This window comes from Dryobates pubescens, chromosome 1 (genome assembly GCF_014839835.1).
Source record: "Dryobates pubescens isolate bDryPub1 chromosome 1, bDryPub1.pri, whole genome shotgun sequence".
Lineage (NCBI taxonomy): Eukaryota > Metazoa > Chordata > Aves > Piciformes > Picidae > Dryobates > Dryobates pubescens.
The window spans coordinates 65,191,941-65,219,508 of NC_071612.1; the positions used below are offsets into that span (position 1 = coordinate 65,191,941).

The 27,568-nt window shown below is 40.5% G+C and overlaps 1 protein-coding gene across 11 annotated transcripts in view; it reads left to right on the plus strand.

Moving 5' to 3' along the window:
- DOCK3 (dedicator of cytokinesis 3) overlaps positions 1-27,568 on the plus strand; it is a 223,582-nt gene that overhangs the window by 38,921 nt on the left and 157,093 nt on the right. For all 11 annotated transcript variants that reach the window (XM_054167554.1, XM_054167600.1, XM_054167564.1 and 8 more), the window contains exon 5: positions 470-566. In XM_054167554.1, coding sequence (XP_054023529.1) covers positions 470-566 — 97 coding nt within the window. The remainder of the gene's footprint in view (positions 1-469; positions 567-27,568) is intronic.

Genomic DNA, 27,568 nt, shown 5'->3' on the forward strand with positions numbered 1-27,568 from the left:
AGGAAAGGTTCATAGATGGTAGATCTTTTGGGTAGTTAATATGTTAGCCAGTATCGTTAATTGGAGGGGAAAAAAGGGTTGAACTGGCTTAGAGAGAAGGGACACAAACTGTTAAAGACCTCACTTTACAGGGGAAGTACTTAATAACAGGTTAATTTTACATGCTGCAATCATGAAAAGTTTTCATTAACCTTGATTAGAATAGAATTATGTATTTTGAACAGATTACTCTGGGAAATGCTTCACATAAGGTGATCACTTTGGAATGTAACGGAGGAACAGTCAATATGACTCTGAGGTTGCTCTAAAGTTACAGGAGACTAAATGTTTTTCTTAGGATATTTTCCTATGTGTTGAACAAATTTAGACAAATTCACTTTCTAGAGTTTTACAAATTACTATGCTGACATTTCTTGTTCTACCTTTTCCAGGATACCTTTCCTAATTATTTTCCCCTCCTTTTGTATAGGCAATATGAAACAGTTGTTCCACTTGAAGATTCTGTTGTGACTGAAGTCACAGCAACACTGCAGGAATGGGCTGTGCTCTGGAAACAGCTGTATGTGGTAAGAACACTTCACTTCTCAGCTGTTGTGGCAGATACGTTGCCTGCATTTCAGTCCAGTAGGAAAAAAATCATTATCAGTATAAGAATTGATAGGTTGGTGTTGCCTTGTGGGGCTTTGCTAACCGCAGAGTCACTAATCATGCGAGTTTCACATGGACTACAGTGGAAATACCAGCAGGTTTTAAATTCTGCCCTTAGGTTTGGCAGCTTCATTGTTTAAAAAAAGTGGGTTTCAATATGTAAGAAATAATGTGTTTAGTGACACAAAATGGAAGACTTCTGTAAATCCCATCCAAGACTTCAAAGAATTGTTCTGCAGTCTGTGAGTATTTGTTTTAGCATGCAGGGTTTGAAAGAGGAACAACTTAGAGGTCTTTCTGTACGATTGTTCCTTCATCTCCTTCATCTATTAAAACTGAACACTCCAGTATTTAGGTGTTGAGTTCTATACTCATCTGTTCTATTTAATTTTCAGTTTCTGCTACATGACATCACCTACTTCTGCTTTCCTCTGTGTTCTCCTTTTTCTAATGGCCAAATCCCATGGAACAGCCTGCACATTTCAAAGTACATTTTTCCTGCTTTATTTCCTCCTTTTAGCTTTTTAGCTTAGTGATTACAGGCCATAGCTGTAGGATTAGGCTCAAGAACTGTAGGTGGTCCAAGCATGAATTTCCTTTCTTTTCTTACTTCAGAGAAATACCTCTACATAGGGTTGTAGCAGCTTTGTTTCCTTATTAAAACCTGAAGTGACAGTAGTAGGTATCTGGAAAATAAACCCCAAAAGATCCAGTTAAACTAGTCTAGTGTCTCTAGCATAACCAGTCATGTTCCATACTCCCTTCAAAAAGCAATCAAGCCTATTATGAGATGAGTTTTATTTTTGTTGCTCCAGATTCTCTGGTGGATCATATGCCTCTGGAGAAGTTTGCATGGGAAGCAGCATCCAGTCCAACTCGTGAGTGGGGGGATGGCACATGGTATACACACGTTTATACCACTCTTATACCTAGAAGTCCTTTTTCTGTTTCAGAGACTTACCTCTTCGCTGTGCGTGAATAAAGCAATCTTTTCTGTTTTCTTCCTGTAAGATTCTTTCTCCCCAGTGTCAGATGAAGATGACAGTAGTAATACTGACAGTGGTATTGAATTGTAGAAAGGGGAATCATTTTACCTACAAATGAGTTACACTTCCTTTCTACTAGTCTATTTCCTTTTTATTGTAAAAGCTAGTTCGTGAGGAGAGGGAGAGAGAAAGCTCTAGATACAAACCTTCACTTAGTGATTTTCTTTCTGGGACTGTTTATTTTCTAGCTCATTATACTTACTCTGACTTTGCATACAACATTATTGTATTGCTAAGTAACAGGGGAAAGAGGCAAGTGTTCCATGAGAAGAAGAAACTGGCAGAGCTGCAGAGTGGAAAATATATTTTAGGGTGTTTTTTCCTGAAATTAGAAAAAAAATATAATTCTAATACAGAAATAGCCACAGAATAGTTTAGATTGGAAGGGACCTCATCAGATCATCTAGTTAAACCATCTTCTCAAGTAGGGTCAGCTAGATAGGGATATCCAGGACTGCATGCAGTGAGGTTTTGAGTTTCTTGTGAATGGAGACTCTACAACCTCCCAGGGCAGAGCTGTCAGTGCTTGACTACCTTCAGTGTTTTTGGTTTTTTTTATGTTCAAGACTACTTATGTAGTGCCATAACCTTTCTGATGTTGAAGAACAATCTGCATCCTCATTGGGTGGGTAACGGAAATCTGTCTCATTTACAACCTGTAAATTTGAAGCCTGGGGAAGTGTACAGAAGTGGACAAGTGGAGGTGGAAGAGCTGGGGTTAGGATTTTATTATTGATGTCCAGGCTAGAAACTATGATGTAAGGTTGTCTCTTAAAATATATTCAAAGACTAGATGGAAATGCTTGTTGGATCAGCACCAGCAGAAATTTGTATTATTCCCAAACTGTAATAAGAATCATCTAAGAACTCTAATATTATCAGAGTATCACCAAGGTTGGAAGAGACCTCGAGGATGATCGAGTCCAACCTGCCTCCACAGGCCTCATGACTAGACCATGGCACCAAGTGCCACATCCAATCTCCTCTTGAACACCTCCAGGGACGGTGACTCCACCACCTCCCTGGGCAGCCCATTCCAATGACGAACGACTCGCTCAGTGAAGAACTTTCTCCTCACCTCGAGTCTAAACCTCCCCTGGCACAGCTTGAGACTGTGTCCCCTTGTTCTGGTGCTGGTTGCCTGGGAGAAGAAACCAACCCCTTCCTGGCTACAACCACCCTTCAGGGAGTTGTAGAGAGCAATGAGGTCACCCCTGACCCTTCTTTTCTCCAGGCTAAACAACCCCAGCTCCCTCAGCCTCTCCTCACAGGGCTGTGCTCAAGGCCTCTCCCCAGCCTTGTTGCCCTTCTCTGGACACGTTCAAGTGTCTCGATGTCCTTCTTAAACTGAGGGGCCCAGAACTGGACACAGGACTCAAGGTGTGGCCTAACCAATGCAGAGTACAGGGGCACAATGACCTCCCTGCTCCTGCTGGCCACACTATTCCTAATACAGGCCAGGATGCCATTGGCCCTCTTGGCCACCTGGGCACACTGCTGGCTCATGTTTAGGCAGGTGTCAATCATCACCCCCAGGTCCCTCTCTGTTTGGGAGCTCTCAGCCACTCTGACCCCAGCCTGTAGCTCTGCATGGGGTTGCCGTGGCCAAAGTGCAGCACCTGGCACTGGGATTTGTTGAATGCCATCCCATTGGCCTCTGCTCATCTGTCCAGTCGGTCGAGGTCCCTCTGCAGAGCCTTTCTACCCTCTAACTAACCAACATCTGTTCCTAACTTGGTGTCATCTGCAAATTTGCTGATGACTGACTCAACCCCCCCTCAGGTCATCAATGAAGATGTTAAAGAGGATGGGGCCCAGCACTGATCCCTGGGGGACGCCACTGGTGACTGGCCGCCAGCTGGATGTGGCACCATTCACCACCACTCTCTGGGCTCAGCCCTCCAGCCAGTTCCTAACCCTTCCTTCCAAAGGTGATACAGCCTCTTTTTTTCCTTTAAATCCTCCAGGAGCTGCTTGCTCATCCAAGCCGGTCGCCTTCCCCCCCAGCTCTGTGCCTGGTCAGTGTTCCAGAAAAGTTCAAGTGAAAGTTCAAATGCTAGTTGTTCCTATAGATGTTTTCAGTAGGCCAGTGCCTATAAATGGTGACAGCAGGCAGTGAATTGTTCAGTAGTATTGCACTTGTTAATATCTCTGGGCTGTAACATTCATCTCATTATTTTTGGCAAACTCCTTACCTGGGTAGAGGCTTAAAAGACCAAGTTTATTTCAATTAAAAATTCCAAGAAACAGCTTTAGTCATAGTGTTGAGATACATTGTAAGGTTTATATTTGCCTTTCAGTTAAATAATAGGAATTGGAATGTAAGAGCCAGTAAGCCTGGAGTGATCACTACCTGCAGAGGGGTGCTTTGTTGTTCCAGTAAAATACATCTCAGCTGACAAAGAATTGGAGGGCAGAGAACAGAGAAAAATGGAAGGGCAAAGTGAAGCACGACTTTGTGAGAGATCATTGTAGAAAATTGGTTTGTGTAAAATATTGACAATCTGTTCCTTCTGGCCATGAAGAGTCCATGCTGCTACCAGGGAGAAACTCTGCGTGGGGAGGCTTGAACAGCTTTGAGTTAATGAGAGTTGTGCAGTAACTGTAGTTTCTATGTCTGTGAAATATATAGGGAAGATTATCTTGAGTTTACTGTACTGCACAGGGCTGTGATAGTCTTGTAATTTTTGCTATCAAGGTGAAAGCCAAGTGATGGTCTTTGTAGAAATAGAAGCTGAGACTGCAGAGAAAGAGGTGTTCATGTGCAGTGAGCTCATAAAAGAAGAGCTGTGCCCAAAATGAATTTGTATGGCTTTGTATGGCTTGCTCCTTGCTTTCTGAGACTATGTTTTGCTCTGAGTAGTTGGCTTCTGATATTATAACCCTTTAGATGCTAACAAAACAGTAAGATTTCTGAAAATTCAGGAAGTTTCTCTCTGGTTTGAAAAGGATATAAATAATACTGATATGGGAGCTATCAGCACTTGTTATTTATACTGGGTATTTTTTGTAGCAGCAATGATAACCTAGGTAAAAATTCTCTGTCTACTTAGTAATCATCTTTATTACTGAGTAATAAAACTTAAGTATGTAATGCTTTTGAAGGACTAAAGATAATGCAACTTCTGTAGTTCTGGGGGCAGACATTTTTAGCAGGGCCTGTTGCAATAGGACAAGGAGTAATGGTTTTAAACAAAGAGAAGGGAGATTCAGACTAAATATAAGGAAGAAATTTTTTACAATAAAGGTGGTGAAACCCTGGCCCAGGTTGCCTAGAGAAGTGGTAGATGCTCCATACCTAAAACCATTCCAGGGCAGATTGGGTGGAGCTCTGAGCAGCCTGAACTTAGCTGTCCCCGGTTTATAAAGAGAAGATGCCAGTGATTCCCTTCCCCAATACAGTACTTCAGATGGAGTGGAAGAGGAAAGAAAAGTTGATTATTTGTATGACTGGGAATCTGAGCTAGTTTCCAATCCAAAGGGACAAGGAATAAAGAGCAGAAAAGCAGGAGCAAAACTTGGGGAGACTTCTGTAGGCTTAGAGGTAGATAAAAAGATGTAAAGTTGTATTTGTTATGGTGAAATGTTTGTGCATGGCTCTCCTGTAGTTGCCTGCACCAGTGTATAACTTCCACTGGGACAGCAAAGTCATACCAGTAAGGTAGATAACTTTCTCTCTTACCCCATATGTGTTGATAAGATTTATTATTTTTATCCTAAATCTAAATAAAGGATTTGCAAGTTCTCTGTCAGCTTTTGTTAATTAGGTCAAACAAGACTCCTGTGAGTTGTTAAGTCAGCTAAAGAGATTGCTGAAACTCACAGCTGGAGCGTAGTAGCTATTTTAAGAGTGAAAAATATTCCTCAGAGTGTAGGATGCGATGTGAGGACTATTTCTGTTGAAACAGCAGATGACTGTAGAGAGACCAAACATAATTGCTCAGTTTAGAATTTGGTGAGATCAATAAAGGTAATTTTCTACTTTTATGCAGAAGGGGAGCAGGGCGGGTGAGGTGTAGAGTGACTTCTTGTTTAGTATTGGAACTAAAACCTAATGGTGTTGATAATAGATGGACTTTCTGCCAGCTGAGTCTGAAGCAAATTTCTTGTTGACTTCCTTCAAATTTTCTGAGGGATCCTATCAAGGAAAAGAGAGTAGGTAAAAGGACATAGTGAAATCCAAGCTATCTGATCTGGATGTTTGAGAGTGTCCCTAAAATTGAAGCCTTGGTTCAAAACTCATGTTAAAACAAGCTATTTCCTGAATCACTAATGTATTCTTGTAGGGGAGTGTCTTATATTTTTATTTAGCCTTTGCTTGATACCTGGTAAAACATGAAACTGCACTTCCTGAATACATAGACAAAACGTGGTGTGATCTAAACCAGACGTGTTGCATCTGAGCTCTACTTCAGGAGGTCTCCCTTGGAAGGACAGAATTCCTTCAAGTGAAGGCTGAGCACGTTTCACACACACTAGGAGTCCTGTGGGAGCAAGTTCCTGGAAAGATGAAGTATTTGTACTGGGACATATGTTTGGAAGTGGTATTACATGTATACATGGTCAGTCCTCTTTCTTTTTTCTCAGTCACTTTCAAGTAATTCAAGTAATTTCAAATAATGAAATTCCTTTAAGTGTGATTGTTCAAGACTTTGTGAAAGAAACATCTGGATAGAATCTTAAGAGCTTGTCTGGCCCCACTTGACACTAACAGAGACACTCCAAGTTATTGCTAAGGTCCTACTTTCTAATGCTCAGCAGCATTATGAGTATTTTTATGTCTGTGCTTGCAGTGAAGGATAGATAGAGGGGCCAGGAACTCACATGTAAGTTTGAGGCAGCCAGTAGTCTTGTTAAGTCCTGCGCAGAATATAAGGGAAACTACAAGTAAATATTTAGACTTTCAGTAGAATCTAGTTCTTCAGTTTCTCAAAGTGAGCAGTAGGGTGGAAAAACATCTGGTTGCCTAGCAACATAATCAGAGGCTTTTAGCAGCTTCGTCCTTTGATTACTAGAAAATAATCTGAACATTTTTCCTGATTGAATTGTGAAGGATATGTGCAGAATGATTTTGGGAATGCAGAATGATGACCATTTTAGTGTGGTGTGCCTCAGTCAGATGTTTTTGTAATTTGGGATGTTTGGTCGTGAAAGGTGAAGCTGGAGAGAAATCATAGAATTGTCGAATAGCCCAGGTTGGAAGGGACCTTGGAAGATCATCTGGTCCAACCTTTTGTGGGAAGGGGAGCCTAGATGAGATTACCTAGCACCCTGTCCAATTGCATCTTGAAAACCTCCAGCAAAAGGGACTCTACCACGTCCTTGGGGAGGTTTTCCCAGTGAATGATCGTTCTTACTGTAAAGAAACCTCTCCCAGTGCGACTTACACCCATTGCCCTTGTCTTCTCCATGTGTCTCCTTGTGAAGAGTCTCCATCCTTGTTGTAGCCACTCTGTAAGTACTAGAATGCTGTGATGAAGGTTTCCTTGAGCTTCCTTCTCCAAGAAGAAAAAACAGTCTCCTTTTGTCTATTCTCATAAGGCAGGTTCTCCAGGACTTTAATCACCTTCATGGCCCTCCTTGGGACCCCTTCCTTTCTGTACCATCTTTCTTGAATTTTGGGGACCAGAATCAAGACCACAATATAGAAGTGTCAGAGTGTGTTTCACATCTGTGTGTTACCTAAAATCATGGGCTTTTGTGCTGCTTAGGTATGTTGTCTCTGGAGGGTTTGGTAAAAGTCCTCATGCAGTGTGAATTGAGACTTGCATTTAGACAAATTTATTAGATGTGGTTTCTTGGAGGTCCTGAGGTGATGTCATGACTTCTGCATTTCTTCTCTGGTGGGACAGTCCTTATGAAGAACTTACACTCCATATTTATTAGGTCACTGCCATAAAATGCTATCCATTTCATTACATCTCCCCATAGCACTAATGTGCTGAAGTTCTGTTGAAGTGCTTTGTGTTTTATGATTTTAAAGAATTTCCAGTTATTATTTTTCCCTTCCCTGTGTTTAAGAGGTTTAATGGAATTGGTCTCTCATAGTGATTTATGGTAGTGATCTTTAAGGAATTAGAAGTAGGTTTATGTCTTGGGAGAGTGAAGATTAGTTTATGTTCAGGTCTTGTATCATTCAAATTTGAAAAAGTACCTAATTATTTTGAAAGCTACTTTCCTTTGAAGACCACAGAACCCAGGGTTGATTATGGGGTTTAAAGAACAGTACAACAAGGAGCAGTATATGCAGTACATTTCACTTTCCATGTACTTCCAAGTACAGATTTATAGAATCATAGAATTGTTAGGGTTGGAAGGGACCTCAAGGATCATCTAGTTCCAACCCCCCTGCCATGGGCAGGGACACCCCACACTAGGTCAGGTTGCTCAGAGCCATATCCAGCCTGGCCTTAAAAACCTCCAGGGACGAGGCTTCTACCACCTCCTTGGGCAACCTGCTCCAGTGTCTCACCACCCTCATTTAAGATTATTAGGATCAACCAGACAGTTGTTATGTTTTTTCAGACAAACAAACAAAATGTTGACTTTAAAATAAAAACTTCAAGGTATTAATCAGATTGGATGGGAGGAATATATGTTTCCAGTTACCATGGAGATGGGTGGATTTTAATAGATTTTAAAAATAAAGATGGAATTAAATGTAAGTCACCTTCTGGTGTCCTTGGCAAGGCCTGCTGTGGCAAGCTATGTGCAGGGTGTTTTTAGATTTGCTTTGTAGAAGTATGTTATTTAGTGATTGATCTGGGAGGTCAGAACGTGCTCTCTTCTTTTGCTGAATAGATGAGAAGAGCTGCCTGCTTGTTACTGAACCTCACGGCAAATTTTGAGGGGATTTGGAAGGGGTTTTTCGAGATTGATTTTAAATGTTTGAAGTATTAGTTGGTTTGTAGCTAACAAAGAGCTCTTGCCTTTTAGAACAACATTCAGGCTACCATATGCTGAAAACCACGTGGAAGTGTGCATGTAAAGTACTTGTGCAATACTGAAACACAGAAGTTTGATTTTACTGAATGCTGGTTTAAAACTAGATGTAGACAGCAAGGGAACAGAATACAATTTGCTCAGGAGAAACCAGTGGTTGACCTGCAGATCCTTTCAAACTGTTTCTTTTGTACAGTAAATGTAACACTTTGTTGTTGTGGACCAGGGAAAGGAGGTTTTAATCCAAAAATCATTTGTAACAGGAGACCCTCACCTGAGCTTGACAGGCTGGACAGATGGGTAGAATCCAATGGCATGAGATTTAACACATCTAAGTGCAGGGTTCTACACATTGGCCACAGCAACCCCATGCAGTGCTGCAGGCTGGGGTCAGAGTGGCTGGAGAGCAGCCAGGCAGAAAGGGACCTGGGGGTACTGGTCGATAGTAGGCTGAATGTGAGCCAGCAGTGTGCCCAGGCAGCCAAGAGGGCCAATGGCATCCTGGCCTGTATATAGTGTGGCCAGCAGGAGCAGGGAAGTCATTGTGCCCTGTGCTCAGCACTGGTTAGACCACACCTTGAGTCCTGTGTCCAGTTCTGGGCCCCTCAGTTTAGGAAGGAGGTTGACTTGCTGGAAGGTGTCCAGAGAAGGGCAACAAAGTTGGGGAGGGGTCTGGAGCACAGCCCTGTGAGGAGAGGCTGAGGGAGCTGGGGTTGCTTAGCCTGGAGAAGAGGAGGCTCAGGGGAGACCTTCTTGCTGTCTACAACTCCCTGAAGGGAGGTTGTAGCCAGGTGGGGGTTGGTTTCTTCTCCCAGGCAAGCAGCACCAGAACAAGAGGACACAGTCTCAAGCTGTGCCAAGGAAGGTTTAGGTTGGATGTTATGAAGAAGTCATTCCCAGAAGGAGTGATTGGCCATTGGAACGGGCTGCCCAGGGAGGTGGTGGAGTCACCATCACTGGAGGTGTTTATGAAGGGACTGGATGGGGTGCTTGGTGCCATGGTTTAGTTGATTAGATAGTGTTGGATGATAGGTTGGACTTGATGATCTCAAAGGTCTTTTCCAACCTGGTTAATTCTGTTCTATTCTAAATATGATGTTATGACACAATTACATTTGAAATAGTGGCAAATGGTAGTGGGGTTTGAAAAAAAAGCATAGGGGAAACTGTCGGTCTGTCTCTTTGGAATGAGTGAGCAAGCTGGTGTGCATGTGGAGAGCTTAGAAGGCAAAAGACTGATCATCCCCAGTGGGTATTTATTGGAACTCGAAGGACAGTTTGTTGGATTTAATTTTATAGGAGACAGATACTTTTTTTTTGACAGAAAAGCCAAGAACATCTGTCCTTTTGGCAGCCTGTGTGGCACTATTGTTTATGTGGTATGAAGAAATTAATTTTAATCTCTATAAGACAATTATATATGCTTGCTAAGGGGAGTGGGTAACAGTTTCATAGGTGAGAGGGAGGGAAAATCAGGGATGAGATTATGAGTTAGTGTATGCACAGGTGTACTAAAACTCTGGTGGCTGGGGAGACAGACAGCACTGTTGCTGCAGCAGTGGACAGCCAACACTTGGCCTGCCAAATCTGATTACTCTCTGCATTGTTGCATTTGGCTGGCGAGGAGGTAGTGGTTGATTATTGTGTCCTTCCGAACAGGAATGAAAACTCATCTTAATTTAAAACTCATCAGTGGTAAGTCTGGGAAATAGATAGGTACTGAATTTTATGCAAGGTATTAAGGTGAATTTAAAACATACAGCAAGATTATTAAAGACCTGTTTCTTATTTCAACTTCCAGCCACACGATTGTGGATATTCTGTAGAGATCGTTGGTAAATTAAAACCATTGTGAAAGTAGAACATATGTTGCAAAGAAAAGTGTTCAAGAAGCAGTATTCTCAGTTGTCTATTTCTTATGTAAGTCATGATGAGACCTTAATTTTATGGTCACTTAGCATGGGGTGTATGGTAACACAGCTGTAACCCCCCTTCCTTCCTCATGTTTCATCTGTTCTCCAATGAGTAGTGAGTGTGACTTCTGGAAAGAGAGAGAGCCACCCTTCAAGTAGAGTAAACATAGTGCTCTCTCAAAAAGGGTTCTGACCTTCCTTTTGCCATGTCAGTATTATAGGAGGTATCACAAGCCAGTTATACAGAATTAGTGGATACATCTGTACTTAAGCAGTTTGGTCATAAATTTTGCTTAAATATTAAAATACTGAGTGCCAAGTTTGATTTCAGAGTTTTCAGCTGCTAGCATGGCTAGCATTGTACTGCATAATAAAGCCTTCTTCAGGTAATGAAGATACTTTGATTGTACATTTAGCCCTAAAAATAACATAATGCCTTTGAGGGGGGGAAAAATAATAAATAGATGATGTGAAAAGTCAGCTCCAAAAGATAAATGAGTTTAGAGCACCCTGATGGCTTAGAAAACAAATATCCATTTCTTCCTCATGCCAGTACTCACTGCCACTCATAGCTGAGGATCCAGTGTGTTTAGATGGGATCCAATACATATTACAGGAAAAAGACTGTGGCTGAAATAATGGAAAACATAAATTGTGTGTAGGACTGCATGATTTTGTAATAAAAGCCACTGATATATGTATAGCTCTTTGTATCAGTGGCTTCCTGCTGATGTGGTCTCCATTTGTTTTCCTTCAACACAAGTGCGTGCTGCTGCTGCTAATGGTTCTGAAGGGCAGAGCAGATGCTAAAGGTACATGAGCACAGCTCAGCCAAATACTGTGTCTTGCACGTGAGCAGCCAAGAGTGGTTCTGTGGCTGTTGAACAAGCAAGTGCAGAAATGTAGGAGACTTGGGAACCCCTGTTCTAGAGGTGGTGGGGGGGGAGTAATACCTTTGTGCCCAAAGTAATTTAATTGCTTTTTAAATACGGTGTTCGAAGTCCAGTTTTGCTTGGAGTCTTATCCTCACCAGTTAAGATTGCCTCCACGTGTGACTTGTCACAAGCTATTCTGGACCTAGTAGAACTATATTAATTGTGTCTTTCTACTGTGTTTTGCTGAGCTGTGTGGAATTTTGAAATGTCCCTGAACTGAAAGGATTTTCATAAATCTGGCAGGTACTGAATCCCAAATTCTGTATCTGAAGTTTGGGGGTATTTTTTCAGTCGTTTTAACACAGTAGTGTGAATTCCAAGGCCTCTACAAGCAGAGGAAATAGTGGTGTCTTTCATGTCCTTCTCCATTGGGATGTTAGCTGTTTGATCTAAATGAAACTGCAGTTGACAAAGCAGTTTTCAGTTGATTCTTTCAGATACATCCTTAGAGGTGATGGGGAATTGGTGAATGCTTGCTCTGTAATCTGTGCAAGAGCAGGCATTCAGAAATGAAGCTGATTGCATCCTTTCAGAGGGAAAGGGAGTCTCTTTTTTAATACCTCTCAGGACTTTTCATGCTGATGTAAGCTGGCACTGCAGCTGAAAGAGGTGGTTTGTCTCTCTCCTGCCTGCTCCTGCCCTGTGCCCCGCTCCCACCCTGTCCTTTCTGGTAGCAGTGAACTGAGGAGCTGCGTGTTCCTGTGCTGCCACTGGCAGCTGAGAAGGGCGAGTTTGAGGTTCTTTATTGTTTAATCCAGTAGTTACTGCCTTTTGATAGAGCTGTTGATGTTTGTCAAGGATGCAGATTTATCATTTCTGCATTACTGTAAATCTTTTTATATTAAAAGAAACTTTAAAGTATTATTCTTAATTAATTAGCTTAAGGCCAGTTTATTGTGTACAGATGCAAATGTTGTCAGTGTGATCTAATACAACAGTTAAAGCACTGGTGGTCATCTTAATGCTATTACTTTTCCACATCTTCTCTTACAGCATTTAATACTGTCTTTTGAAGTCAGGGTAGGCCAGTAGAGAGTTGAAGGCAGTAATTTTCTTTTGGGAATCTATCTGTATCTTTCTCCATTATTTTTCCTGATCACCTCAGAACTTAAGGTAATAATTAAAACATTCTTTCTGCTGTATGTATAACCTGGCAATGTGAGCTGCCCTGCAGAGTAGTACACTAACATTTTTGTTCTCAGAATTTCTCTTTTGATCCTAATAGCTCCAGTTTAATAGGAGGTGCACAAGGCCAGTTACTTCTGCAGTGAGATTAACTTCTGCTGCTTCTCTGCAGATGAGATTTCTGCCTAGTGAGTGTCTAGTGATTGTCAGTGGTTTTACTGATGCCATCAAATGAACTTGTTCTTTTCTTATTAGAGGGACATAATTGGAAATCTGCTCACTAGGATTTAATGAATTTCTAAAACATAGCAGAGAATAGTGGCTCAATGCCAAAAGAAAGTTTAGTTATCTTCTGGGAAAACTGGGAAAAAACAGCAGCAGAAGTTTCTTTTTTAACCTTTCAGTGTGCTCACTAATGAAAAGGGAGCTGTAAAGAAGAAGCTGCATGGCAGGATTTCATGAGTCTGTTGATAGAGTGAATGAAGTTAATAGAATTACTGTAAATAAAGCATTAATTATGGAATGGTTTGTAGGATGGAAGAGAGGGAAGGAAAAAATTAATCTTAACCAACACGATGGGGTTTTTCTAACAACTAAACAATTACAAGGGCATTGTTTATAGATATTACTAGTAGCTTCATTTCATTTAAATGTATGTGGTGACAGAAACTTTTGATGTTGAAAGTTCTTGGTCCATGTTCTGGCTCCTTAGGTACATATGGTATATTTTTAATATTTTAAAAAAATTATTTTTTTTTAAATATGAAAGAACCTGCTCTGTCACTTTGAGTAGGGAAATGCATATTACTTGTGTGCTTTTTTAGAAGGCATCAAGCCTTGTCATCTTCCTCCTGCTCAAAAAGACCTGTCCAGTGTGACAGACCTGAATCGGCACAGCACTGTGCTCTGAAACCAGCCCTAAATGTCTCAGGACTCGTGTCAATTAGTCACTGGACCTCAGATGTTAAAACAAACAGATCCCACCCTGAACTTTTGGGATCTTTGATTTACACTTTGATACAGGGAGCTTAGCTACTGCATTTGTTCCATCTAACTCTACTCACATAGTTTGTCTGCTTTTGTCTTACCCTTTTTCAGGATCCTAATTTGAGCTTCTCATTAACTCTTCATCTCCCTTTCCCTGGTTCCTTGTCAGGTACTTTTCAGGCAGTCCCAGTAGTAATGCACATCTGTGGTTCTGTGATGTACTAGGCTTCATCGTATGTTTTCTTCTCTTTCCCTAATTTTATCAGGCACTTCCTTCTTTCCTTAATTACTTTATTTAATTGTTACTGTAACTTTTACAGAAGGGAACAAGAAGCAGAATAAATGTTGACTTCATTTTTCCTGCAATTAAAAGATTCTCAGCACAATTCATTTAGCTGGCAAAAAGTGATGCACAGAGGTGTTTTAGTTATAAGTTCAAGAGGTGCTAAAGGTAGTGAAATGCAGATACCCAATTGCCTTTTGAGAGAGGAAAATACTGCAACCAATCCAGTGCTAAGAAGACACAAACCAAAGTTAAGTCTTCTGTCAATTTTTGTCTGGCCCTTGTGTCACAGAATGTAAACAGAGTGGCAGTTTGTTTTAGGGGAACTAGCAGCACCACTGACAAGTTAAGAATTGGGAGGAAGATTGTAATGAGCCAGTTTGGCTTGTTGTTGGATTTTGGTGTCAGACTCTGAAGTAGCTGCTGAGTTTGCTGTCTCAGATGCAGCAATGATTGCAGGCATGTCAGTTCTCACTGTAGTGCTGTTGACTGTCATCGTGTAAATCCACATTAGAGACACATCTAAGTGCAGTTATTCTATTAAACAGTTACTCCATTACCAGCACAGTATTCTAGAAATAGCATAATTGTGATGTGATATTTTGTTGAAGCTAACAACATTGCTGTGTTAGATAAAACACAGAATTATAATATTCAAATAGTGGCAGAAGGAGAGAAGACAGACGTTAGACATGTTTCCTTGTTTGAAAGTATTCTCCTGTGTGAAAGAATCTAAGATACATCTTTACTACTTGTCAGTTTTATCTGTCCCAGAAAAGCCATACCCTGTTTTAAGATGTAATTTTTTAGTGCCTTAGTTCTTCGTTCCATTTCCATCTTTCAGGTTATTTTTGTAGGCACACCTGGGAAATAGGTCCTCACAGGCATTGCCAAAAACAGTCAGAAGCTTCTTCTGCATGGACAATAAGTTGAAACACTTATACACTGTGTGACTTCCTAATGCAAGTATTGGTGCTGGTTTTTTAATTGAGAGTGTTACTGTGCACTGAAAATCAGCATAGTTTTGATGGGCTTCTCCCATCATATTAGACACAATCAGAAAGCTGTACCTTATGAGTCATCTTTTGTTAGAGGTCATTGAGTTGGCCTGGCTGGAGCCTTATGATGAGTGGCCCTTTGAATGCTCTAGACAATCCCCTCCCCTCCTTTATTCTAGCCCCTGCCCTATGATGTTGAATCCCTTTAGCAGTTATAACTCAGTATGACCAAAACATTAATTTTCCTGGAAATAAGTGGCTATGTAGAGGGAAGAATCAGAGTTTTATTGCTCCTGCCCTCAGAAGGACTGCAGTGTGATTTCATCCATGCTGTGAAGCAGAAGGTAATCCAGACAAGAGTGAGCTTTGAGAAGCCAGGCTTCATATCATGAGCTGCTTATGGCAGTGTTGCATACATACACCAGTGTCTGTGCCTCTGCGGTGGGAATTGCCTGGCTGACTACTAACCATCTCTAGTTCTGTTGCTGTTTTTCTGGCATATTGGATTTGTGATGGGGCTTACTGTACAAGTGCCAGTCATAGTGCATGGAAAGGAGACAATAGGTTCAGACAACCGGGGGTTTGAGACTGCTTAATGCTTTTCTAGCAACATGTATTTTTGGTGAATTAAACTGGCTGAGCTGCCACAGCCTTGTACTTCAATAAATAAGTAGTTACATATAAAAAGAGTGCATCAGAAGGAATTTCTGGGGCTTCCAGCACAACCTTCTCATCAAAGGAAAACCTGGTAGAGCGGGTTGATAAGGATCTTGTCCAGTTGACTTTTGAATATTTGTGAAGATCCTGCAACTCTGTAGGCAAAAATCCGTTCTATGTTTTGATCATTTGCAAGGGAAAAACATTTTCCTTTTATCTAGTTGGAATTTCCAGTATCCCTTGATTTATTCCTGTGCTGGTACACCCCTGAGAAGAATCTGGATCCATCTTTTCTAAATATTCCCGTCAGGAAGTTGTACATGGTAAATAAGACTCCAGGTGTCTTATGATTACTGAATAGAGGGAAAGAATTGTGTGCCCTGACCTCAAATCTGGAAAGCTCAGGGTTGAGTTTCCCTGTTTCCTAGTGCTGACTTTCTCTTCAGAAGTTGTCAGCTGTGTCAGAAGTAGAAATTGTGTACATTCTTAACTCTGATTACAAGTTGCATTGATTGGGTTAACGATAAATGCGAGACTACTTCAGGCATTAGCGAACCCTCCCATGACACTATGATTGAAGAAATTAGCAGTACAGAATTAAATACGGCATTTACTAGGTGTTTAAAACCAGGTGAAATTACAACAAAGCAGTTGAAAACGGAGAATTGTTTTTCAGTGCTGCTGCTTCTAATAGAACCTGTAGGGATTTGCTCTTGTCTCTTTGTTCTTCACTAGGCTCATAACAGGAATACGAAAGAATCGGTGCAGTCTCTGAGAATTTGCTGATGATGCAGAAGCAGAAAGCTAAATAATTATTAGTTCAGGAATTGTATGGTTTCTGTCAGATACTTGGCTCATTTCAACAGCATCTATTCCAATACATCCAAATATAGAAAGGACCTACAGATGGTGTTTGTGTCCTGGGGTGCAGTGACACTTAACATGATGAAACGTTATTGTGGGTAGCCAGTTGAACATCAGCCTCTTTCTTGGTTTTGGTAACTAAGAGGATAAGAAGTCTTGCCTTTATAGGCAGGGGGTAGAGGAGAGTAATTGAAAAATTCTCTGTGTAGATTAAATGAGGTGATGATTGAGCAATTGCTACTGATTCTTCAGTGTCCTCTACAGCATAGATGTGGAAAAGCCAGAAAGATTCAGATCTGATCTGAAATACTTGATTCTGGCAAGGCAAGAAGTGATAGCAGAGGGGAACCTAGAATGGGAGAGGAAGACCTAGAATGGATCTTCGGGTGACTAGTCCATCTCATTCCTTTAAGGCAAGTCAATTTCTAACTGTGACATTTCAATATATGCTTGTCTTGCCTCTTAAAAAAAAGCCTGCAACAGTATTTTACAGTCTCTCAAAGTTCAGTAATTTTTTGCCTATACTATTCAAAACACTTTTCTGAAGCCTCTGCTGAATCTTCCTTGCTGCTTGTTACTTTCTGCTTGCCATGGTAAGGAGAAGAGATTCTTGTTTCCTGAAGGCTTTGGATTTAAATTGTTTTCCTAATTCTTCTTGTTTCTAGACTAAACAACCAGCAGTCAGACCCCATCTTTAGAATATATGATGTCAATTTGAATATTCTCATTAATGCTTAAAAAGAAAATTATCTTTTTATCTACACCTTTTCAATGTAAAAATAGATGAAAAAGTTATACCTAGAGAAGTAAACGAATAAAAGTGAGACTAGTGTTCCAGCAACAGCCTGACAAATAGAGAGCAGAGTGAGGAAATTACTTTGTACATTTACTCAGACAAAGTACAAAAGTTCAATGAGGAGTCAGCCTATTTATGACTTGTAAGTGGGTACATGGAGAAGGGTTTCAGGTAGATGATTGCTAATTGAGGTAATCTGTCAAAAATCTGTCTCAATCTGTCAGTTCTGTGAAAAAATATTTAACAAAGTCCAGTATTTACAAATTGAAACCATGCAAATTCAGAACAGAAGTGCAGCCACTTTTTAATAATTAGGGTATTTAACAATAAATCAGTCATGAAAAGCAGTTGCTTCTTTATTACTGATATCTTTAAAACAAGACTGGATTGTATCTCAAATGATCAGTTGCCACATTATGTTGGAGGAAGAGTATGTTGCAGCAATCTGTGAGCTGAGTTTCTATGGCATGTGCCCTGCAGGAAGTCAGACCAGATAATCACAATAATCCTTTATAGTGTTGGAATTGATGAATCTTTAAATCTGTTTAGTCAGGACCAGCTGTGTTGAAAACCAGCATTACTGAAACACAAAGAATATGCTAAGAAGTGGATCCACTGCACTGATGCCTTTTCTGTTCTTTCAGGCAAGAGAATTATGGGCAAAAGCATAATGGGTTTTCAGGAGTCTAGTGATGTCTTTCAGAGATGATGTGCTAATTCTTGTACCCCTTAAAACATATTCTCTGTGGTTTTTGGTGACTTATCTGCTTGGCAAGGACACGCTTCCCAGCTATTTATATATAAACTGTAGAGAAGATTGACATTCAGTACTTTTTTTGGCTTACTTATGTTACAAATGCTGTAGAGAACAGCAGATATTTTGGATATCTTTGCGTGGGAGATCACCAGAAGTCATTCAGATCCTGTGTAAAGGTGTAAGGGTGAGTCAATAGCATGTTTGAAAGCGTACCGATTTGGCAATTGAGAATCAGTAGTGTCCTTGAGGGTACTGCATTGCCAGATGTGCTGTGTTTCAGTCAAGAAGGAATGCTGACATCATGCTTGACTTACCTGTTAACTGCAGTTTTAAACCATGATATCTAAGCTGAGCATTAGCCTCTGTAATGATCTTTTTCTTCCTTTCCCTTTGGCTTTTGTTTATGGAGCATGCTCTTATATTTGAAGCACCAGTGAAAACTTCTAACTTGGAAGGTGACCCTATTTAAAACAGGTGAAAAACCATCTCAGTATTCCACACAAACAGGAGTGCTTTGGTATTTGTTTTTTGTAGCTATGAGATACCCTAGGTGGGAAAACATGGCTTTTGTTCTGATGTTGTTTGGATCTTTGTTTAAAAATCTACAATTTTAACAGCTGCCAGCCACAGGTCCATTACAAATATTTGCAGTGTTATTGTCACATTTGAATTCATTCTTTGTCCTGGGAGTTGTGCCTGTTTTCTGTTAGTTTAATATTTGCAACTCTGTCTCTTGTTTTTGAAGTATTTCAAGTTTTTGTGTACCGAATGCCTCAATATTTTGCACAAGTGAAAACAGGTATCTGAAAACAGGCTTTATTTATCATGTACATCCTACTTGCTGCATTCTGCTTTTCCTTTTTTCTTTCTCTCCCTCCCCCCTCCCCTTTGCACTTTTTAATTACTAAATTGTTACGAGTATTTTCAGTCCTGGTGCATTATGAAGTGGCTATCAGCTCAGTCCCAGAGTTTACAGCTAGTCTGCTTCACACATTCTTCCATAGGGTGAAGGAGCTTATCTTTAACTTGCATTTGAATCAGTTATTATTTTACCAGTGTTCCTCCTGAGGCCATATGTGGTGCTACATTTACTGTCAAGGCAGGAGAAATTACTTGTTTATATAAGTCTTGCTTTGATGGATCAGACTATTCTTAACAATGTTTCTGGCTGTTCTGAAACCCAAACCATCTTGTCACAGAGTATCTGAGTTGATAATCCAATGCATTTCCATTTGCTATTAGCTGTCTGGAAGCATCTTCCCTAAAACGCAGAGATGCTCTGCACCTAAGCACAGCCCACACTGCCTGCATGGCTCAGAGTTCTCTGTCAGCAGGGCTGGCAAATAAAACAATTTCTGCTTTTACCAGCCTTGTGTCCTTGACCTGGCAGCTGAGACAGAAGCTCCAGTCAAAGGGTACTAGTCAGTGACACAACTGATATTGTTTGGATCTTTCTCTTTAGAAAATACTTTATTCATCATGTGTAAGTATTAAAATCTGAACTGGAACACGTAAGAAAGGACAGTTACTTAGTCAGTAGTAACAGTTGTTGTTTTAAGTCTGTGGATCCCAAGACCTGCCCTTTATTTCTCCTTCTGTTGCATTCTGAAGTAGGAGTATCATGGATGGTTTGCATAAGTAGGAGCTGTGGCTCCTGCATTCACTTTCTTTTTTCTTTTTTTTGTTGTTTTTAATAGTAGCTTGTAATATGTCAGAGACAAAAATGAGCCTCACTGGAAATATGTTAATGCATCGATTTGAGTTTGCATACATTGAAATAGCTCACAGAACCATGAAGAATCATTACTCTCAGTAAGGAGAAGATACTTGTGTATAAGGGAATTCTGATTTTCATTTGGTCATAATTGTGTATTTCATATCTGGTGTTTAAAAATATTGCTGCATTCTAATGAAGAACAGAAACAGAAAGTTTGAAAATCTGAAGATTTTTAAGTTAGAAGATTAATTTGGATGGTCAGTTTACCTTCCAAAAAACACCCTGAACTTAGAAGCAACAGGTACATAATTTTGCTTCCTCTTTAGGACAAAAATATAACTTATTTGCTAAGTAATTGTTTTATCTAGAGGAAAATAGACTTCCAGCATGGGTTACAGATATGCTATAAGCATCTGGATGAAATAGTAGAAGTGGATTAATACTCCAGTTACATTGCTAGGTAAATAGGCTGTAATTTTCTCCTGTGAAGTATTTTCCTCTGCTGTTCAGTGGTCCTGATTTTGGAAGCTTCTTCAATTAAGGCTCAGGATTGGAACTTCCTAACAATTCAGGGAGAGAGATGGTTTTCTATCTTACTGCTTTTCCCCCTCATTCTTAAAGAAAGGATTAGGATTGATTTTTCTAATACATGTAAAGCAGTTGTGATTGTTATCAGTAGCATTGGTTCAGCTGTCAGCCCCTGACAGAACTGTAAGTCTCCTAAACCTTAGCTCATCCTGGGTTTCAATGCAGCAGGTAAATGTGGTGGTTTGCCCATGCAGCCTGCACAAAGATACCTTGTATTACCTCTGCAGCCTTTGCACAAGAATAAATGCTGCAGATAAAGCAAATGTAAACTTCTACTTTCTACAGACCGTAGAAGAATAATGCTTCTAGATTAATCTAAAGTCAGTTTAAGAGCAACAAGTGGGATTTTGGATTTAGTTATGTAATTTTTTCATTTTTACTGCAATTTAAAGAAGCTGTGCTGAATACTGTGGGAATGGCAGTAAATGTAATTATAATACTAAGTAGTTGCTTACAGAATAAAAATTATATAATAAACCCAGACTTTTCATGGAGTTTACTGACTCTGCATCAGATTTTTGTAACCAAAATCATAAACAGAATGACACATACCATCACAGGTTAAGGCATAAGAAACTAATGTGTGTGTTTGTTTATTTAGAACAATTCTTCTAGAGTTGAAATTGTCTCCTTTGGAGGAATGAAATTTACTGGCATCTGAGAGAAGCATAGCTGAATCTTTTTTGCAGTGGAACAATATTGAAATGTCTTTACCTTTTTTCTTTTATTTTTCCACATGAGAAGTATATAGTTGGAAGGCTGTTGGAACACATTCAGCCATTTTCTTGAGGGATCCACAGAAATGTTGCAGGACAAATGGGTGACCTCATGCCCTGGAGGTGTTCAAGAGGGGATTGGACGTGGCACTCGGTGCCATGGTTTAGTCATGAGGTCTGTGGTGACAGTGGACTTGATGATCTTTGAGCCTTGGTGATTCTGTGTGATTAATTACAAAATGCACCAGTCAAACTGGTCTGCAAATAGTGGTTTATGTCCTGTATAATAGTATGGAATAATAGTGTGTGTTTTGCTTGTGGTTTTTTTCCCCTTAACATTTTAATGCCTCTTATAAGCCTTTCAAAACCTGGCTTTTGGCAAAATCTACTCCAACATAATGACCTTGTATTTCATGACCTGCATGAACACCCTAGCAGAGACAAAAGATTGTTAGGGACATTTAAGATTACACATACTTGACCTGGTTCTACAGGCTTTGCATCGTCTTCTACTGTGTTTGCCAGGTCCAAAGTGCTCCTCCTAGACCACTCCACATGGGTGAATGAGACTATTAATATTGTGTGCTGCATGACACTTCATGAGAGACGCTGGAAAAAGGACAGAAGTATCAGGTTATATACCTGAACTCCACTGGATATGGAGTTTGCTGTGAAGTATGCAAATAGCATTGAAGGAACAGATGTTTGACTTCAGTGCAATGGAAATGCTTTGGGGAGAAAATATCTTTTGACTTTAGAATTTGGCACACCAGTGTAAGGCATCGCTAAGGGGAAAATATTTATCTGTCAGCACTTGTTATATGCTGTAATCAGTTTCAGTTTCTTGTTAGATATTTTTCATGTAAGTTGTAATTTAGACAGCTTGACTGTTATTAATTAGAGTAAATGTTAAGTATTCATTAATACCCTTTCTAATAAAGATACCACCATGCTTATTCTGAGTGGATACAAAAGCATTTAACTATACTTTAAAACTGATGCAAAAGGTAATACAATTTCTCTGTCATGCAGAAAATGACCTTAAAATACTGATTTATGAGGGGGATTTATTGTGTTTGCAAAAGAATGCAGCCATTTAGTCATGGGTAGGATGCTTTCTTCTGAATGTTATAAGTTCTTTTGCATTTGAATAATGGTAAAAAACCTACTAAAAGTATGAAATATAGAGGCTTCCACACTTATGCAATACTGCTTCAGTTTCTTTCGGAGCAAAATGTTTTCATTTATTACCTCTGACAGGTAAATACTGCCAGTTAGTATTGAATGCAGTGTCTTCCTCAGTCCCTCCAGATTTATATCTTTCTCAGGTGGAGGCTGTACTGCTTTCCCTTTGCTAATACATCAGAAGATAAGTGGCTTCTGCTGGCACTCAGAGACAGTGGCTCCAGCAGGAGGCATTTCGAATGACTAACGGAGATGGCAGCTGGAGGTTGAAAGCCCTCCTCTTTCAGCCAAATTTACCAATATTCCAAGCTTCACAGGGCCAGAACTTCTGGGGAAAACAAGAAATGAACTTGCTGTGGATCCAGAGAATCAGTTCTTCCTCTGGAAGTCCACATAATTCAGGAAAATATTTTTTGGGATGTAAAGTACCATTATGACTGTGATTTTGATGTAAATAGGGGACACAAGTCTAGAAGCAAAATAGAAGGAGGTGATGTGAGCAGGGAATGTTCAATATCAGTTTTAGTTTATTAAAGTTCATTCACTTCTGGGACCTCATGTTTACAAGTAAGGAAGGGCTGGTTGAGGAAAGTCAAAGGTGCTGTGACCTTGAGAGGGTAGAGCTCAGGATCCTGAGAGGAGGGTGCAGGGCAAAACACAGAGTCACAACCCTGGACTTCAAGAGAACAGACTCTGACCTTTGTTTAAAATAGTCCCATGGGACAAGGCCCTGGAAGGAAGAAGGATCCAAGAAACTTGACTGTTTCAAGAATAATCTCATCCAAGCTCAAGAACAGTCTGTCCCAATGAGCAGAAAGTTGGGCAGAGATGCCAGGAGGCTTGCATGGTTGAACAAGGAGCTCTTAGTAAAGTCAGACATAAAGAGGAAGTGTATAGGAGGTGGAAGCAGGGAAAAGAAATCTGAGAGAAATACAGAGACATCATCCACACATGCAGTGACCAGATTTAGGAGAGCCAAAAACTCACTGGGAACTACATCTGGCAAGAGATGTCAAAGGCAACAAGAGAGACATCTTTGAGTACATAAACAGTAAAAGAAAGACTAGGGAAAATGTAGGATAGCTGCTGGAGAGGCAGGGGCCCTGGAGACACAGGGTATAGGAAGGGTGAGGTGCTGAATGCTTTCCTCATCTCAGTCTTCACTAGAAATCCCAGGTCACAGAGAGAGGCCAGGAGAAAATTTAGAGCAAGGAGGACTTGCCTGTGGTGAAAAAGGGTCATGCCTGGGAATACTTAAGCAAACCAAGTGCATGGGCCCTGATGAGAGACAGTCTAGTAAGATACAGGAGCCAGAGTATATTAGTGTGCACAGTGACAAGACAAGAGGCAGCAGGAGCAAGTTGAAATACAGGAGGGTCTGTCTGGTTATAAGGAAACACTTTTACTGTGAGAATGACTAGTGTAAAGGTTTGTCCAGAGTGTTCATGAAGTCTCTGTTTTTGGAGGTAATTTAAAAGGTGTCTGGACATGGACCTGATAAACCTGCTCTGGGTGACCCCGGTGAGCAGGGAAGTTGGACTAGGTGACCTCCTGAGGTCCCTGCCAGTAGCCTGATGGCTAAAGCATAACCAAATGCCCACATAGGTGGTGCAGTGAGAGTCTAATGGTCATCGTCTAAAGCAGGACTTTGTCATTTGTGATGATTCTGTCTTCTGTAGAGGGAATAGTGTTGAACTAGCAAGAGGCCATAGCAGGTATTTTCAGTGTTGTCCAAACTGGAGTTGTTATCACAAGTCGTGTGTTCTCAACCTCCCAAATTCTATAGTCTTGCAATCAGGATAATTTACTCTTTAGGTAAAATAGGAGAAGGAAAATCATGCTTCTCAAGCTCAGAGATCTTGAAAATGTGACCTGTGAATACTTGACACAAGTCTTTACACATCTCCCTGAGGCTAAACAGAATGAACAGCTGCAGAAGTCAGTTAGGTGCATGTCAGAGACTTATTTTTCCCCCTTTAGTTGGTTTGCAGACCTTTCTCTCTTACTATACTTATGGTTTAGTTGTGCTGATCTTACTGAGACACACATTTGATACTCCTTTTTTTCCCAACGTGTTCTTCTCTTTTTCTCCCAATGTTCTTGGGCTCTTTCCTTACTGTATTGTCTTTCAGAAGGTTGACATATTTACCTAGTTAAATAATATTTCAGAAGGAATATGATAAAGCAAAATGTACTGTCATCTTGTATCCTTTTAACACTTCTATATCGTGATGAAGCCAATTAGAAATGGGAGAAGACACCAGGAAATTAAAAACAAGGAATCATCTGTGATTAAACAACAAAAATCTTGCATGCTTTTTCTTTTCTTTTTTTCCCCTCAAAAGGCAAAATAAACATCTTAAACTGCATGTTCTTACATTTCAAAATGAAAACAAAATAAGTAAATTTACCATACAAATAATTTGGAGCTGGCTTAAATAAATGTAATATGAATTGAAAAGGGGTAGGAGTGTTGATGTCACTTATTTTACAGCATTAGAAATGAAGAATTAAATCTCTTAGATTGGTCAGAATATTTATCCCCTGTGAATTGTATTTCCTTAAGCTTTGCTCAAAGTATACTATGCTGTTATAAAATGGGGTTCATGTTGCTGTTACTCCTAAAGGATTAGGAACTTAAGTTGAATTTCAACAAAGTAGTGGTTGTTTAGGCTTGAGGTGAGGAGAAAGTTCTTCACAGCAGGAGTTGTTAGCCATTGTAATGTGCTGCCCAGGGAGGTGGTGGAGTCACCATCCCTGGAGGTGTTCAAGAGGGGATTGGATGTGGCACTTAGTGCCATGGTTTTGTAGTCATGACGTGTTGGGTGACAGGTTGGACGTGGTGATCTTTGAGGTCTTTTCCAACCTTAATGATTCTATGATTCCATTCAATGAAATCTCATTGTGTAAGTTTTCCAGCCCTCAGCTACCATTAATGTAGCCCAAATAGGGAAGAGCTGGACACAGGTGGGCACTTCAGGGTATTTCTTAAACTTAATCTTTTCTCTTCTCAAGGTAATTACCCTGTAGAGCCTCTCCTTATTCTCCTGTTTTCTTGCATCCTGTTTTTGTGTCAACCAAAAAAAGCTCAACAGCACTTATTTACACCCTGATACCTGTCTTGGTCTGGCCAAGCTGCATTTCTTGATGGTGTTACAGAGCCCAAAAGTAACAAAAGCATAAAAAGTCTATGAAGCATGAAGTCAAACACTGAACTGTATCAGATTTGTTTAAAATTGTTTCTGAAACTGTTAAATGTTATCAAATTTGTTACTTGTCCCAAACTGCTCTATTGGACAGCTCAGGTGTCTGAAGTTGTAATTAAGGAAAAGATAGAAGAGTCCAGGTGTATGTCTTAACTTAGATATTTAGAGAAGGCATTTTAAAATAGAATTTTCTTTTTACCACACTTTATTACTACTCATAAAAATAGATCCTCAATTGCATCTCTAAGTTAGACACTTAAGGTCTGTGAGATGATACAAAATAGGAATAGAATAGAATAGCATAAACCAGGTTGGAAGAGACCTTCAAGATCATTGTGTCCAACCTATCATCCAACACCACCTAGTCAACTAAACCATGGCACCAAGCACCCTATCAAGTCTCCTCCTAAACACCTCCAGCGATGGTGACTCCACCACCTCCCTGGGCAGCCCATTCCAAAGGCCAATCACTCTCTCTGTGTAGAATTTCTTCCTAACCTCCAGTCTGAACCTCCCCTGGCACAGCTTGAGACTATGTCCTCTTGTTCTGGTGCTACTTGCCTGGGAGAAGAGACCAACCTCTGCCTGTCTACAACCTCCCTTCAGGTAGTTGTGGAGAGCAATTAGGTCTCCCCTGAGCCTCCTCTTCTCCAGGCTAAGCAGTCCCAGCTCCCTCAGTCTCTCCTCATAGGGCTTGTGTTCCAAACCCCTCACCAACCTTGTTGCCCTTCTCTGGACACGTTCCAGCAAGTCAACCTCCTTCCTAAACTGAGGGGCCCAGAACTGGCCACAGGACTCAAGGTGTGGCCTAACCAGTGCAGTGTACAGGGGCAGAATGACCTCCCTGCTCCTGCTGGCCACACTGTGCCTGGTACAGGCCAGGATGCCATTGACATCCCTTGAAGGACAATAGTGCGGAACTAACACTTCATAAATATATTGTTCTTCACAATATTCTGTGGAGATCTCTCAACTTGAGAAGGGTTACACAGAGCATTGTGATAACAGGTTTAAATATTACCCACTGTCCTTAGACAGTAATGGAGATCTAAGGATAAGAGAACACCCTTTTTTGGGAGCAAATAGTTTTGGTAACATTGTGGGAACTTGTCCTGCTCTGTACTGTGTTATTGCCTGTGCTGCTTCTGCTTCAAGGTTTCCCGGTTTCCTCATGGCATGATGAAAAGCTGTTGGGTATTCGTTTGATTTGCAACAGATGCAACGTGTCACGAGGTTTTTGGACTTGTTGGTTTTAAGCCTATTTGATTTAAAGCCACCATTTCATTTTGTGGAGCAGATTAAATAATTTTGTTGCTTTCTGTTTATCATGAAAGATGTAACTGTAATTGCCTTTAAGAAAAATATTTTATGTCGAAAAGGGCAATCCAAGGATGCTAGGAAATTATTTTGGAGGCAGCGTAACTGTTGCTTCGCTGTACAAAGTTTCTGGTAAAGCATACATAGAATACATACATAGAATAAACCAGGTTGGAAGAGACCTTCAAGATCATCGCATCCAACCCATCAATCAATCCAACACCACCCAAACAACTAACCCATGGCACCAAGCACCCCATCAAGTCTTCTCCTGAACACCTCCAATGATGGCGACTCCACCACCTCCCCAGGCAGCCCATTCCAGTGGGCAATCACTCTCTCTGTGTAGAACTTCTTCCTAACATCCAGCCTGAACCTCCCCTGGCGCAGCCTGAGACTGTGTCCTCTTGTTCTGGTACTGGCCGCCTGGGAGAAGAGACCAACATCCGTCTGTCTACAACCTCCCTTCAGGTAGTTGTAGAGAGTAATAAGGTCACCCCTGAGTCTCCTCTTCTCCAGGCTAAAATGCTAAAATGCAATTAAATGCTCTTGTGTATAGTAGAGGAGGTTAGGGTAAACTCTGCACAAATGGAGTTTCTAGTACGTTTCAGAGAAGTAGTGGAAGTGAGTGCTGAATAGACTTTGCACAGACACTGCTAGTATGAGGATGCCCATATAAAATCAGCTTCTGTATAAATTAAGGCCTCATCACGCAGGTTTTATTATTTTGAGAATGATTTTATTGTTATTACTATTTTGCCACTTGGAAAGGCAGAATTCTTGTGGTTTCTATGTGAGTTCACTGGTGTAAATTCTATATATCTTTTTAACTCTCAGGTCAAGGATTTCACTATTTGGAAGATGCATATGGACATAGTGCATAAAAAA